Source organism: Gossypium hirsutum, chromosome D08 (genome assembly GCF_007990345.1).
Source record: "Gossypium hirsutum isolate 1008001.06 chromosome D08, Gossypium_hirsutum_v2.1, whole genome shotgun sequence".
Taxonomy (NCBI): domain Eukaryota; kingdom Viridiplantae; phylum Streptophyta; class Magnoliopsida; order Malvales; family Malvaceae; genus Gossypium; species Gossypium hirsutum.
The window spans coordinates 13,029,363-13,046,244 of NC_053444.1; the positions used below are offsets into that span (position 1 = coordinate 13,029,363).

General features: G+C 32.1%; 2 protein-coding genes and 1 long non-coding RNA gene across 5 annotated transcripts; all 3 read right to left on the bottom strand.

Annotated features, from left to right (window-relative positions):
• Nucleotides 1-986: 986 nt before the first annotated feature.
• Nucleotides 987-2,495, bottom strand: LOC107913782 (uncharacterized). Its single transcript, XM_016842416.2, has one exon. It carries the CDS (start codon nt 1,655-1,657, stop codon nt 1,133-1,135), a length of 525 nt encoding a protein of 174 aa, XP_016697905.1. The 5' UTR covers nt 1,658-2,495; the 3' UTR covers nt 987-1,132.
• A 4,100-nt stretch (nt 2,496-6,595) lies between these two features.
• LOC107913791 (uncharacterized protein At5g01610) lies at nt 6,596-7,417 on the bottom strand. The gene has a single exon (XM_016842427.2). It carries the CDS (start codon nt 7,227-7,229, stop codon nt 6,753-6,755), a length of 477 nt encoding a protein of 158 aa, XP_016697916.1. The 5' UTR covers nt 7,230-7,417; the 3' UTR covers nt 6,596-6,752.
• Nucleotides 7,418-8,334: 917 nt separating this feature from the next.
• On the bottom strand, nt 8,335-12,933 carry LOC107913800 (uncharacterized). Of its 3 annotated transcripts, XR_001688644.2 has the most exons (4): nt 12,786-12,933; nt 10,821-11,002; nt 8,810-8,868; nt 8,409-8,687 (listed from the first exon to the last, which is right to left on the bottom strand). It is a non-coding gene; the product is annotated as an uncharacterized lncRNA (long non-coding RNA). The 3 variants fall into 3 exon arrangements; XR_005917519.1 differs by having other exon boundaries at nt 8,335-8,687; nt 8,810-11,002; XR_001688642.2 differs by lacking the exon at nt 8,810-8,868 and having other exon boundaries at nt 8,340-8,687.
• Nucleotides 12,934-16,882: the final 3,949 nt, after the last annotated feature.

Below are 16,882 nucleotides of genomic sequence, written 5' to 3' on the forward strand. Positions count from 1 at the left end.
ACCATCGTCAATTACTGCACCAGGTTTGACAGCTTCAAATGCTCATAAAATGACATCCTACCACTCATTTTCACTTGAATGCAGCAAGTAACACAACTCCCAATAGGGCTCACCTCAACCAGTTATATATTTCGAACCTGGCAAAGCTTTAACAATCAAGTGATCAGTACCCTGATCACATAAGCAGACCATTATATAACTATCACTACTTAAGATCTGCAGTCTTCTATAGATATTGAAGCTAAGAGAATTTTCTAGGCAATAAAAAACTTCATAGCAAGCAACTTAAAAGACAATTTTTCCCATTGAAGTTTTCTGCGTAACAAAGATCTTTCCTATAGTTCCATAGTGTGAAGTTCATATAGATAGTCTCAAAATAGCACTTCAAAAGTTTTAACGAGTTTGGATAGTGATTCTAAGCTCTGATTACAATTCTCACTTCCACATATTACTTAATCCCTAGTCCTCAATTACTACTTCAGTTCCCACAACATTTGCTATTGCGATCTCTGCTGTAGTCCTCCATTCTGCCCTCTTTACCTCATTCCAACTCTTCATTTTTCTTGAAATATCAGATACATACGAATACTAAGATCAACCTAGAAGTATATATATCTGAAAAAAGGCTAGAAAAACATCAGCCTGCCTGTGTTGTACTCATACCCGAAATTTGATGCTTAGCCACGAATCTGATCAACATAGCTTAATAGTTACAGGAATTCAGTCTTCCGAAATTGTTTAGAGTACATGATCTTGTGAATAACTTCCATGGTAAAATGCAGAATAACAGGATGGGGATCTGTTTAACATGGTCTTAGCATTCTAAACTATCTGGCTCATAGCATTAAGAAATGTCGCACTAATGTTTTAACCTATTCTAAATTATCTTGCTCATATCACTAACGTGTGGTTGATCAGTTCTTCCCTAAACCAAGCATTTAAAGGATGAAACCAATACCAACCACAAAAACAGCAACAAATAAATATGAGTTCAAGGTCTAAACCCATTAAAAAAGTTGAGTCCATCAATTTCGATATATTAACTAAAAACCCAATTCAATTTAACCCAAGGTTCATCCAAATCGTTTTCATGAACCTCCGCAGTTAATTTATTCTACCCCCACAAATTCCTCTAAATTGAAGAAAAAGAAGACTTATTTCTAAGTTTGCTTACTTGCCCCTTACTATCAACGCACTCCAATCCGCAGCCGCACTGTGGGCACTCGTAAAAATTGTCAATAGGAAAGCTAGCAGATGCAATCCCCACCGAAAATTCCAGCTCATCTTCATCTCTAACAACCTCCACGATGTTGAGCCATAAAAACAGGACCTTGACACTGATTCCACTCAGGTTTTTGAGCCTGTTGTTGGAGATGATCCCGCTGATCGTGGATTTGTATTTGAGTTGATAAGACCCTTCCAGTGAGAAGCTACACGAACCCTCTAAGTAGGCATGGAACCGACCGGTGGATTCATCTAAATCGTACTTTAAGACGCCTTGTGGGAGAAGCCCAACGGGGAAGTTGTAGCCTTGGAGGACTTCGTAGGGTGAAAGGGAGTCGCCAGTAAGGTTGAGGGGGGATGACGTGGCGAGTGGGGTGTGGAGGAAGAGGAGGAGGGCGGCTGCGAAAGTGGTGATGGGCGGAAGGAAAGCCATTGCTTTGTTTAGGTTAGGCAGCGAAAGAGGACAGTGGAGGAAGAAGAGGGGAAAGGAGATGCCTTGTTACCGAGTGCGTGTCGGGGGGGGTTGGCCGCTTTGGTTAATGAGTGATGAGTAATGATTGACTTTAAGGGAGGAAAGAGCCACATAGTATTTGGCTGTCGTGGAGCACGTTGTTAACTGGAAATGAGACAAATCGGGACGCAGATATCTAAAGCGGTGACTAAGCTATTATATTTTTGTTGTGTACGCTTAACAGGGTTAACTGGCTAAATTATATTAATCATTTAATAATCAATATTATATTAATCAAAATTTTTAAGTCCACTTTACATTTAAAATACATTGATTAAATTTTAAATACATGTATTACTATATAATTTAATGTGTTAAAACAAATATTTTTAGCATCTACCCCTTAACGGGTTTACAAAATACGAAGGACTAATTATTGGGTTCGCTTTAGTAGATATCTTGAGAAATAAAATAAAATAAATCCTTTTAAATTTTAATGATACACCTTTTTTCATATTTTGGATTCAAATTGTTTATAAGATGAGCAGAAATTAATTTGTGTTTTAAATGTGCTTCATTGTAGCATTTAATACATAAATTAATAATTAGACTTAGATTTAATTGATACAATCTTGATATTTTAAGGATTCAATTATAATATTTTAAAGTTTAAGAATTCATTTAAAATTTGGATGATAGTTTGAAAACTTTTTATAGAATTAACCCTTAAAAACATTTTTTTCAAAATAATTTATATTTCGTCGATTTAGATTTTATTTATTTATCAATTATTAGAGAGAAAAATAACACCATCTTCGAAATCACGAGGTGAATTGCATGATATACTAGTTGTAGACGAGGTCTCAATATTTCTCACCTTTTTTTTTTGCAAATGACAATTTTTTGTTCTTCCGGGCCACTGATTCTAAATGTACAGTGCTGAGGAGATACTCTATGAGGCGACGTCGGGGCTAGCAATTAACTTTGTGAAGTCAGGAATCATGTTTAGTTCAAACACTAGTGGCACCATTCAGGATTTGGTTAAATCTATGTTGGGCATTAATAGCCCTATTGATCATGGGCGTTATCTCGAGCTTCTTTCGTTGGTGGGTCATAACAAGCGGCAAGTCTTTGCTTTGATCAAGGAGCGTCTTAGTAAATGCATTTTTCATTGGTAGAATAAGCTATTGTCTTGGGTAGGTAAAAAGGTCTTGATAAAGAATGTTGCTCAATGTGTTCCCGTGTATAACATGAGTATGTTTTTGTTGCCTATGCCTTCATGTGCTAAGTTGCATAGAATGTTGAACTTGTTCTGGTGGGGTTCTAGTTGGAATTGTCGTAAAGGAGTTCACTGGGCGACGTCGGATCATTTATGCGTCCCTATGAAGTGGGGTGGCATGGGATTTATAGACTTTCATGGTTTAACCTTGGCGTTACTAGGAAAGCAAGTTGTGAGATTGGTTTCAAATCCAAATAGTTTAGTTAGTCGTTTCCTTAAGGCTAAATATTTTTCAAGCTGTAGTCTTTTTGAAACTGATGACGTTACCAATTAATCTTTTATTCGAAAAAGTTTAATGGTTACACATCATCTTGTACATAACGGAATTCAATGGAAAGTTGGTAATGGGTGTGATATTGGAGTTTATCATGATTCGAGGCTTATTAATGATGATATTTTTATGTTGATCCGCTTCTATTACTTGGTATAGAAGATATTTGAGTTTTTGATTTGCTTAATGTGGATGGGTGTTCTTGGAATAGACCATTGATTGAATGTGTGTTTTCGTGAAGTGATTGTGAACAGATATAATAGATCCTAGTTAGTCTCAATCATCATCACCTAGATAAACTTATATGGCTCTTTGCTCTTAATGGACAATATAGTGTAAAGTCGGGTAATATATTAGCAATGAACTTGTATTCAAACATGAATGTTTTAATTTAGGATAGGCTGGGGCAATAGATATGGCATTTGCGTATCCTTCCACATGTGAATGAGTTTCTTTGCCACTGTTAACATTCTTTTCTTCTGGTTAAAAAGTTGGCTTCTTGAAAGGGTATTACCGTTACGCAAATTTGTAGGAAGGGTGATAGGAAAGAGCACATTGAGCATGCATTGTTGCACTGTTGTAAGGCACAAGCTGTTTGGACTACAACAATGGTACCTATAGATGGGGTTACTTGGTCGAATTTCTTGTCGGGATTGCTCTCTATGTCGAACAATGAGGTTCAGAGACAAAGGCTTGTGTTGTTGTGGCAAATCTGGTCGAATAGGAACTTATCTTTATAGCAACATCATGAGCTTCCACCATCTCGGGTCCTTTGTAACGTCAATTGTTTCATTCAAGAGCGGATACTTACAAAATGCTGATTATTCAACAGTTGAGTCCTAACTGCCTCGGGATGGAGGATGGGGGTGACGTCGGGATGAGAGAGGGATTGTCAGAGGCTACAAGGTGGAAACCACCTCCTTCGGGCTGTTTAAATGTAATGTTGATGCCGTTTTTTTTGTAGATGAATCAACTGTTGAGGTTGGATAAGTTCTTTGAGACAATCGTAGTGTTTAGATAAAAAGGGTTATCGACATTTGAGAGGGTGACATTTAGGCCTCAGTTAGCTGAGGCCTTCACCATCCGGGAGGCCTTGCTGTGGCTGAAATCTAATCATTACAATCACATCATCGTTGGGTCAGATTGTGCGTTAGTGGTGCATGCGTTGGATCGATCCATTGTTGATGACTCAAAGTTCGACTGTTTTATTTCAGATTGTTTAATGCTAAGTAATTCGTTTTAGCACTTATCCTTTAATTGGGTACGTCAGTCAGCTAATAAGACAACTCATTCGCTTTCTCAAGTAGCCTTATTGCATGCCAATTACACTAAACAGTCTACTTTATCGTCTTCATTTTTAGATGTTTTGAATGATAGTAATGTTCCTATTTTGTCTAATAGGGATGTTGGATAATAAGATATGGGGTGAGCCTATTAGATTGGGTCTTAGTGTTCCTCCTCGTTAGTCGTTAATTTTGGTCGATTTGTTTTTTTTTTTAATATTAAGTTTACTTAAAAGAAATAAGGCCGTCTTAATAATTTTGTTAAAATTTTCAAAAGTAAATATAAATATTCAAAATTATACCGTACTAGATTATGTCATAATTATGAGAGTGAAATTTAAAAAATAATATTTTTAAGATAATAGTAATTTTAAAAATAGAGATGACTTATTATTAACCTTTTTTAAGCCTAAAAGAATTAACAAAATTTTAAGATAAATGTGATTTTTGGAAGGGGAGATTTTTTTTAAGGAGTGATTGTCTTTTAAGAGAGAGAAAAGATCAATTAAATAGCGGACTATATATATAATATTTGATATAGTGTTAGTGAAGATTTTTAGGCTTCAGTAGGGATAAGGGGTTTTGACAAGTATATTATAAAAGTATAATAAAATATTAAAAATAATAAATATTTAGAAAAAAAACACATGATAATTTTTTAAGATTATTTGTGGAATAAAAAAATTGTTAATATACCAAATACTAATTCGTGTGATTTGATTTATCGCACGAAATTGAAGTATAGATATGATTATAATTATTTTCAGATTTACTAGCTATAATTATATTAGTCCAATGCAATAAAAATATTTATCTGGAAAATTTATTAGATGATTTATTATCCTTATTTTTAAGAAAAAAAAACAAAAACTTAACTTTTTGTGTGTTCTAATATTAAAAAATGTTATGAGAAGATTATAGGAGATGAGGGGTAGAAACTTGGAGACAAACTTGATTAAAGGGTAGTTTAGCATTATTTTTTATAAGTACTTTTTAAAAGTTTATTTTAAGATTTAAATATTTAATATTATTATTAAAAAATATTTTTGAGAAATAAAATATCTATTTTAAATATGATATAGTAAAGTAAAAAATCATTTAAATAATATTCAAAATCGTTAATATTGCAATAAAAAATATAACAAATAATTTATTATTATTCACTATTAATATTTTGATATATGAAATACAAATTTTAAATATTTTTAAGTAATTAATATTAATTATTTGCAAAATTCAATTGGAATATATAAATTGTAATTTAAACATTAAAATATAACTATTAAAAAGAGAAATGATTGTATAAAACTATAATTTCACGTTATCCATATCCATTTTCAATAGGAGGATGACGAATTAAATTTTTCCTCTTGAAAATTTCAAATCCAACTAAAAAATCGAAAAATTAGGAGGAAAAGTTTGATTTGTTATTCTCTTATTAGAAAAAAAATATGAATGACGTAGAATTACAGTTTTATACAATATTTACCCTAAAGCAATTTAAAAAAACAGTGTCAATGAAAGCATAAGCGGAGGAGAGAATACACCATACCATATGCTCTTGGATTTAACTTTTCTGGCATCATCAGTGACGTGAGTCACACTATCTTTGGATATGCCGCCACTAATTGTGGACTTGTATTCGAGCTCCTAGGATAGGTCTAGGAGCCGATGGACAAAGACTAAAGATGCAACAATCACTAGCATCCAAAGGAGACCATGACCCATGATGAAGTTCGATTGTTCAACAACTTCTTTTATAAGTTGTCGATGAATCCCGATTGTTGTTGGTGGAATTAAAAAGTTAAAAATCAAAGACTAGGATATTCTTGTAGCTAAAAGATGTTCATGGCCCCTTGAGCTATAACATGAGGAGAGAAACTATCAATTCTCAATGACTATATTTCCTAGAGCCCTTAACCCCTCAATTTGTTGGGTAAAACATGGGAAGATAGCCTAGTTTTTCCACGGTATAAAAGCAATTACTATTTTATTTGGACGAACCCGAGTAAGCTTAAAGATGCCAACCAATGAACGCACAGAGTAGGGTTAAAAAGTAAAAGTGGAGAGGGAGACAAGTCACAGGATTGATTCCAATAATAAATTCTAGGATTTAAATCATAGAAAGCATTCATATTCCAACTGCCCAAGTTAAATACCCTAAAGATTTCCCGATAAACATACCCGAACAGTGCCTAAACGAGTACCAATTATAAATCATCTATTAGTTATATCACAACTTACCTAAATAGAAGACGCTAAAGCATTCAAGCCATTGCAGTTGAATCCGCACCCACACTGAGGAGATTCATAAAAGTTGTCAATAGGGAAGTTAGCCGACGCAATCCCAACGGAGAACTCCATCTGGTCCCCATTATGTATCACTTCACCGATGTTAAGCCAGAAGAAGAGGATCTTAACGCTCACTCCCTTCAAATTTGTTATCCTGCCTGGGGAGATCACTCCTTTTATGGTGGATTCGTAACTGAGTTGGTATGAATCAATGTCAAACTTGCAGGTTCCACTCAAATAAGCTGAAAACTCGCCCGTTTCCCTGTTCAATTCGTACCCAACCACGCCATTGGGAAGGATGCCTACTGGGAAGTCGTACTGTTGAAGAGCTTGGTACGCGGATAGATTGTCGTCATCGGCTACGGCGAATGAAGAAGCTGGGAGGGAGATTAGGATGAGGAAGAGGAGGATTCCGCTTGGACAAGGCATGGAAAATTTCTTTGGTTTTCAGGATTCGATTGAGCGGAGATCTCTGTTATAATGGGGATAAGGGAAATTGGGAGTGAAAAAGTCAGATGTGGCTGCTGCTGAGTGCACCATAAATTGAGTCCGGTCGAGTTGCGGGGTGGGCGACAAAGACATTTTCTTTTTACTTAAATACTCATAAATGCCGATTTTTTATAAAAAAATTTACACGAGTAAGTCGATTTTTAGAAAAATTATGAGAATAGGCCGATTTTACGAAGACGGGTCCAGCTGAAAATGCAGAAAAATACTACTACTGAATGCGTTTTTAATGTATTGATAGAAAAACACTACCAACTAAAATCACTTTATGTTACATCAGCATTAAAAGTGACAATATAAATATTTTTTTATTTCCTATTGTCACCTATTACTATGGAAATAAAAGTTACGAAACAAATATTTATATAGACCCAAAGTTTCATTCCTCACATTATCTAGGAACAAACTACAAATAGATTATGAATTTATATATACTCATATCTCATATTTCACATCGCTTAAGAAAATAAGAGAAAAGAGACTTTAGTCTATATAAAGACCGATTTGATAAATTTTATTTTTACATTAATAAATGATACTAAAAAAAAAGAAAAAAGATATTAGTACTATCACTTTTAATAATGATGTGACAAAAAGTATTTTTTGTTGGAAGTATTTTTCTATGAATGTATTAAGAATGCGTCTAATTAAAAATATCTTTTTACATTTCACTTGAAAACGTTTTTATAAAATAGGTTTATTCCATAATTTTTCTAAAAATTCATTTATTTACGTAAATTTTTAGAAAAAAAACAGCATTTATGAGTATTTAATTCTATGGAATAAACAAAGGGAACAGAAGCTGGCACGTGGACCTACCTACCACCATTAAACGTTTTCATCATGCTTTTGATTCCAATATCATACTCTCCTAGCCATCACTACTACCTTAGCAAAGTAGTAGAAATGTGATTTATAATTTTTAAGAGAGTTTAGTTTGAATGAAATGGAATAGTATTTTAATGGAATATTTATTTTATGTAGGAGTGTTTAGTCGGTTAATCGACTAGTTAATCAACTCGAAATAACATTAATCGAATTAATCGACCTTTTAAAATTTTTAATCGTTAATCGAACAAAATTTTTTCAAAAAAATTAACCGAATAGAAATTTTTTCGGTTAATTCGGTCGGTTAACTAAATTAACCGAAAAATATATGTTTTTTTAATTTTTGGTTAAAAATTAACCGAATTAACCGAATTAACCGAATTACTCGAATTAACCGAATTGAATCACTACATAATTAAAAACATTACATAAGTTACATAATTAAAAACATTACATAAGTCTTGAAATAAACACATAATTGAAATGCAAGTCTTTAATATTCTCCATCTGTATCCATTTCTTCTCTCCAAAAGATCTCCATTTGCATTAAACCTACAAAAAAAAAACATGTGCAAAAATTTGGCATATAATAGAAATATATGCATTTAAAAAAATCAAATAATTTAAACAAACGAATAGATTATAAGTTAACAAGAATAAGATAGTAATCATACCCTTCAACTCATGAAAGCTCATGAATTTAAGGTAGGTTCTGATGCATTCCAAGAAAAGTCTAAACATTGAATCAATTAAATAAGTAGGAGTGATATGGTAAAAAAATTGAAACTATTAAAATAAAACAATAAATATAACATTTTCAATCTTGTCAAACTCTTGGATTTGTTTTTCGATCTTTTTGATGTCTTCTTGTGATGTTGATTTTCAAATCCAATCTTGAGTACACACAAGAGCTTGTACAATTTTAGGAGTTAATGAACTCCTATATTGATCAAGCACACGTCCCCCGGTGGTAAATGCAGACTCTGAAGCAATCGTAGAAACCGATATAGCTAACACATCTCTGGCCATTTTTGAAAGAGTGAGAAATCTAGGGCTGTTCACTTTCCACCACAATAAAATATCAAAATCTTCAACAAATTTCTCATTAGCCTCAGCTAGATATTTATCCAACTCAGATGTTTTATCCTCACCACAAATTTCCAACTCACGCTTTTTATACAAAGCTTGCATTCGCCTTTTCATTTTTTGTTGTGGTTCACCGAGAGAAACATATGTTGGCACACTCGATTGGCTACAAGTACTATGAAGTGGAGGCTTATACTCATCAAACAATTCATACAAAGATTCCTTCAATTTTTGCATCATTTCACAAGCTTTTTCGGAACTAGACATTTCACTAAATGCAAATTCAAGATACTTTAGTTTTTGTCTAGGATCTAAAACACAAGCAACAAACATAAGCAAATTCATCTTATCAAAATCACCCCAATACTTATCATACTTCTCTTTCATCTTGATGGCCATAACATTGAAATCAACATTACTATTTAACTAAGCATCTCATAAAAGAATATCAATTTTAGAAAGGTCATCAAAAAAATTATTGGACGTGACATATGAAGTGCCAAATATACGCAAAGTGACTTCATAAAAGTGTTCCAAGAAATCCCTTAAGTTTCTAACATTATCCCAATCATCCACACGAGGCCAACCCTCTCCCTTTCAAGTTCAGCCCTAAAGTTTGTATCTTGCTTTTCAAATATCTCAAAAGCTCTCTCAAAGTTCTGAGCAGTGTTTAACATTAAGTAGGTCAAGTTCCACCTAGTACAAACATCAAGACACAACATCTTCTTGCACTTTATCTTTTCCGCCACAACACACTCCTTAAACTTTTGTAATCTAGCTGGAGATTGTCTCACATATCTAACAGCCCCCCTAATACGTTCAACAGATTTATTCATTTCCTTTAAGCCTTCAACAACAATCAAATTCAGAATGTATGCCATGCATCTCATATGAAGATATTTACCATTTTGAACTAAACCCCCTCGAGGGTTAAATTTCTTTCTCAAATAACCAATAGCAACATCATTTGAACTTGCATTATGAACAGTAATAGTAAACAACTTATCAATCCCCCAATTCAACAAGCATTTCTCAATCACCATCCCAATGGACTCACCTTTATGACTAGAAATTGGAAAAAAATTTAAAATCTTTTTATTCAATTTCCAATCGTTATCAATAAAGTGAGCAGTGATGCACAAATAATTAACTCTTTGCAAAGAAGTCCATGTGTCAATAGTTAAGCAAATTCTAGAACAAGAACTTCTCAAAAGTTGTTTTATCTTGACTCTTTCATCTAAATACAATTGGTAAACATCCCTAATCATATTAGTTCGTGAAGGAATATGAAACCTAGGATATGCCACAAATATAAATTTCTTAAAACCTTCACTTTCTACAAACTTGAAAGGTAATTCATCAATCACAATCATTTGTGCTAATCCTTTCCTACATGCTTCTTGATCAAATCTCTAAGTTGAAAGATTCCCTCCCCCCCTTCAACTCCCTTTCTAGGTAAAACTAGTTGTCTTTGACTAGTGTCAACAACATTACTAGGATTTTTCTTACATGAACCAATATGATATTTCAATGACCCTATAACATTTCTTTTCATATCACAACAAAATTCCTTTTGACAATAATTACATTTAACCTTACTTGCATCCTCACTAATAATAATCTTAGTGAAGTGAGACCAAACTTCTGACTTTTGAGGAGTGGCTTTTCTATTCCAGGTAGTCCCCTTTGTTTGGCTTGAAGCTCCAACTCCCAAATTTTCAGAATCTATCGAAGTAGGAGGTGTAACATTACCCTCAATAGATGTTGGTTCGGTTGACATTCTGCAAGAAAAAAAAGTATATAATAAATTAAAATACATTTATAATATTAAACATATTTTGATGTTGAGTTTTAGAAAAAAACATAGTTGAGTTGGATTATGTTAAAAATGTGAGAGATTAATATAATCTTTATAATCGCCACAATTTGCACACTTTAAAACACAGTTAAACAGAATATTTACACATTTTAAACAACATAACATGAGTAATATATGACATTAATTAAGGTAGTAAATATACTTAAATTTTGGAATGAAATGAAATATCCTTTTCAAGTAGCATCCTTAACAAATTTTCAATAGCATAATAATGCTTACTTGAGACATTGAAGCAACACTTTAATTTAATTTAGGATAGCATAATAATACTCAATTTGAAACATTAAACATCAACTTAATTTAATTTAAGACAGCATGAAAATGCTCAATTTGATACACTAAAACACCAGCTTTAATTCAATTTATGACAGTATGAAAATGCTCAATTTGAAACACTAAAACAACAGCTTCATTCAATTTAAGATAGTATGAAAATGCTCAATTTGAAACACTCAAAAAACAGCTTTAATTCAATTTATGACAACATGCAAACAGTAACAATACATAACATTAAAATCAATAAACAACAACTCAAGGATTTTTAAACAATGGAGTATGTATGCTAATTTTCCAGCAATTGGTCAACATATAAACTTTATAAACAGTAGCCAAATTGTAAAAAAAATGTCAACCAAACTTCCGTTCATTTAAAAGAGCAATTTATGGCTTTTAAATCAAGGAATTTATATACTGAATTTTCAAAAAAGCAGTTTATGGCTTTTAAAAAAATGTCAAACAAACAGGATCTTTGTCAAATAAGATCATGAGATGGTTTCATTCTATTTCAAAAGTAGACAATCCCATTCTAGGATTTAACTCAATGCAGTCTATTCTACTTTTTCTTTCAAGTTTGTCATGTTGGTTTGCAGAATAACTTTGCAAATTTTTACAGTGAAGGACCCTACATAGCTTGATACAAATTCAACTCATTTTCTCCAACTGAAGCTAAAGAAACATATGGGTATGTTATGTTTCAGACTGCTATTGTTCATGCTTCTCTAACCAAACTATGCAAGAAATCAGCTTATAAATTCAACCACATTTAGTATAAATTTGTCTTAATTAATACAAGCAAACCAAAAGCTAACTCATTTGGTATAAATTAATTGTACAAATTCAGTGATAGTAATTGCAATTTCACATAAATTTATGACATAAAAATTTATACAACTCTATGGATACAAACCTCTTCATCAAGTCACTAACTACTAACATATACATATTCTTCAGATACAACTCTATGGATACAAACCTCTTCATCAAGTCACTAACTACTAACATATACATATTCTTCAGATGTAAATCTTCCGAACCAATATTTTCATTGAAGGTCTGTATTTTTTCTTTCTTTCTTTTTACTTAATTATAGCTAGTGGAGAATTGAATGTAAGAAAAGAATAATGAAAGTGCGATCCTCCAAAGAAAAAAAAAGACAATAACGTGAGACAATATCAATTTCAACAAGAAAATTCATTTCCAAATAAAATAAATCGAACCCATTTCTCTTTCTGTTATGCAATTATCATGATTAAGTTAAAATAACAAAATCCTATCTACAGATTAATAAAAAAGATCATCACTTACCCATCTAGCGTACTCTAAAAATAGAAGTGGTTTTAGTCAGTTTCTCAAGAAACCCAAGTCCAAAAACAAACAAATAAAATAGAGAAATGGAAATTTATTACCTTTTTGGAGAGTTGTAAGGAGTTGAGGGTTGACAAAGTTGTAGAGAAGAACAAGAAAAATTAGAGAAAAAGATGAGAAAAAGAGAAAAAGAAGAGAAAAATTTGTGAGAAAAACAAGAACAAGAAACGACTATTAGCCTATTATAGCTGTTAGACTTTACTTTTAGTTTTAGTTTTAGAATTTTATTTTTATTTATTAAATTATTTGTAATTTTTATGATTGAGTTGGGTTGGGTAATTGGGTTGGGTTGGATACTTGGGTTTGGATTGGGTTTAGGTGAATAGTGGGCCTATTTATATATTATAATTTTATTTATTAATTTTTTCGGTTAAACCGAAAAAATTCAGTTAACCGACCGGTTTCGAATCGAATTAACCGTTAACCGAAAAATAAAAAATAATTAACCGACCCCTGACTGAAAAAATTCGGTTAACCGACAGATTAACTGAATTTAGTCGGTTAACCGAATTTTTTCGGTTTTACCTGAATTTTGCACACCCCTAATTCTATGAGAATAAAAAAAGATAGTAATGAAATTGAATAGATGTAGTAGTGATTTGGTTGGAATGAATGGAATGAATATTGTAATACTATTCTTATGTTTAGTTGAGAGAAATAAATATGTAATAACAAAAAAAAAAACTCAAATGACAGATATACCTTTTAACATTTTAATGTATTTTTACATCAATTTATTAGTACAAAATAATATTTTATATTAAATTATATTAAAAGATTTTTTATTTTTATATTAAATTATTTAAAATATCTTCATTTTATATTTTTCTAAATTTGAAAACAATATTTTATATTAAATTAAATTAAAAGAATTGTTTCTCTCCATCATCTTCATTTTCGTTGATCCCCTCTTTCTTTCCAAATTAATCTTCATCTTCCTCTCCAACATTTTACCATACAAAAAACACATCAATATCAATTGCATTACTATATGTGCATTCATTTGGTTGCTTCCTCTCAACAACTCTGATTAATTCTCTGTTTGACCCTAACCAAATCACACTGTCCCAACATTTTCTCCCAAGTAACATATAATTCTTAGAAATCCAAGATTAACTATACATGTGCACAAGAGAGTGCTTCACCATCCTTTTTTATATTTCATAAACGAAAAAGGAAAAAGATCTTATGATTTATAACAAAACATGTCAAAATCACTATAATTTCATTTCATTTCAAAATGCAACTAGTCATTTACAACTCTTGAGTGGCAAAATACAACTATATCACATTTGGAGAAACCAGAATGGCCAGCTTCTCAATGCTTGCTTCATCTAAAATCACAAGCAAATTCAAAACGGTTTGGAAAAAAATGAAACCAACTTTTTTACAAGTAATTTGAGACTAGACATCATAGACTAGCAATCGCTCTTCAATAGAAACACAGAAAATTGGACACCTTTTGCTCTTCTCATAGCAAGTGCTGAGAAAGAAACAACATTATTAATATTAAAGAAAACAAGTTCCACATCCTTTGATAAGAAACGAAAATATTACACACCATATGCCAAAAACATGGCATGCCACTACAAGTCATGTAAATACCATAATAATATAGTTCTGAGTATATATGATGCCTAAGCCAAAGCTTTCACAGACATCTTTGCAGTAACCAACAGTCCAATATTGAGAAAACAGCCAGAATGGAAAATAACATTGTCAATATGATGTGGATGTTTTTATTGGGAAACAATATTAGAGAAGGAATAAGAAATAGGAACAACAAAAATTAGAGTTTTAGATTTATTTAATTTCTTTATTATATCATATTTATTAAGAGTTTTAGTTTTACTTATTCTCCCTATTATATTAGGTTTTTTATTTCCTTTATAAACTCTAAATTAGGAATTCCATTAGGACTCTTTCTTTTGTTATTAGCAGCCTATAAAAAGGCTGGCAATATGAAATAAAGAGTAAGTAATTTATTTTTATCACAAGCATTATTTTGGAAGAGGGTTCAGTCAAAGATGAATATACCTTTTGAGTAACCATAGGTCGAAGCAAGAACTCTTTCTAGTCTAAACCTATGACTAGATCCTATGCCAAGGTGCATAACAACTTGGTATCAGAGTCAGCTTGACAGCCAAGCTGAAGGCTTTCATGGAACAAATGGCTACAAGGCAACAAACATTAGAGGAGTAGGTGGCGATGTTATCTCTTCCGGTCTAAAAGATAACAAAAGGGGATTTAGAGAAAAATAATAAAGACTAGAACAGTAGCAAAGGTAGGAGAAGGAATTCAGACTCGCAACACGGTGAGTACATGGTACCACGATACTTTAAGATGGAATTTCCCACTTATGATGGTGTTAGAGATACTTTAGGGTGGTTGAAAAGATGTGAATTTTTTTTGGCAATCAACGTACTAACGAAGAAGACAAAGTAGGCTTAGTCGCATTTCATCACTCAAAAGAAGCGCAACTGTGGTTTGATCAAATGGAAGAAGATGAGGCAAATCTTGATTAGGGATACTTCAAAGAGTGTTGTCATGTAAGGTTTGGGTCACCTATAAGTAATAACCCCTTAAGGGAACTTGCAAACTTGAGACAAACTAGGGCTGTAGAAGAATCTCAACACCAATTTCAATCACTACTAGCTAGGAATACTGATCTTAAACCTCGACAATGAGTAAACCTTTTTACTGTTAGATTGGTAGAGGAGCTTAAATGTAACGGCCCGTTTTAAGTGAAATCGGAATAGTGGTTTCGAGACCACAAATTTGAGTCCGGAAGGAAAATTATTTTAATATTATTTCATAGTTTGCATTATGATTGAAATATCGTATGAAAATTTCGTTAAGAAAATTTTACCGATTACATGATTAATTGATAAAAGGACCAAATTGCATAAAATGCAAAAGTTGAGTTCTAGTAGCTATAGCTATCAAATAGCTATGATATTCAAAATTGGAGGTCCATATATGGAAAATAGACCATTAAGAGGAGTTAGTAGATAAGTATGTTTAGTCATCAATGGAAAATTAAATAAAGAAAAAGACTAAATTGGAAAGATGAAATAATAAAAGATGATATTTTAATTAAATAAGAAATATCATCATTTTATATCATCTTTCCCAAAATTAAAACATAGAAACCCTAGATATGGAAACCTAAGCTCAAGCCAACTTATTTTGCTTAATTAGGTAAGCATTATTTGTCGTGTTTTTTTTAATAATTTTTATATTTTCTAAATCGTAATGGCTTAATCTAGCTATCTCAAGGATTAATTTGTAAAGTTATCAAAGTATTAGGGTTTTACCATGGATGAATATGCATGAATTATGAATTTTTATTCTAAAAAATTAAAGGTTGTTGATAGATAAACAACTTTTGTAAGGCGAATTTAATGAAATTGTGATTTAGGGACTAAATTGTAAATATGTAAAATTCATGGAAAAATTTTAAATTTTAGGAAATACATGGGATATTAATGTTACATGTAAAAATTAGCTAGGCTTGAAATAAGGATTAAATTGCATGAATTTCATTTTCCGAGCTTAGGGATAAAATTGTAATTAATCAAAAGTATAGGGGCAAAATGATAATTTTTACTAATATGTGAATTAGATTGAATCGAATATGAATTGTATTAAATTGAGCTAAATTTACTCGTATAGATCTGGATATACCAAATACGGAATTGGATCGAGGAAAAGACAAAGTGTCAGATTAGTAACTTTTGTGTACATGGACACTTGTTGAGGTAAGTTCGTGTAACTAAATTGTGTATATTTATATGTTTAAATTGAATGTTATATATGTGAATTGTGTAAATGCCATGTATACGAAATTGATCACATATTCGATAATGCTTGACAAATATTCGATAATGAAATTCGATAGATATAGGGTTCCCGAATTGGTTGTGGTCCTACATGTGTTGCAAACACACCACGGCTCGAAAGAGCGTCCGATTATTAGCTCTCATGAGCATCCTGATATTTGTCTCTCACGAGCTTCCCGTTATATGGTTCTTGCGAGCTTCCCGTTAATAGCTCTTCGGAGCATCCCGATTGGTTGTAGTCCTACATGTGTTGTGGACCCACCGTAGCTCTTATAAGCGTCCCGTTATATGGATCT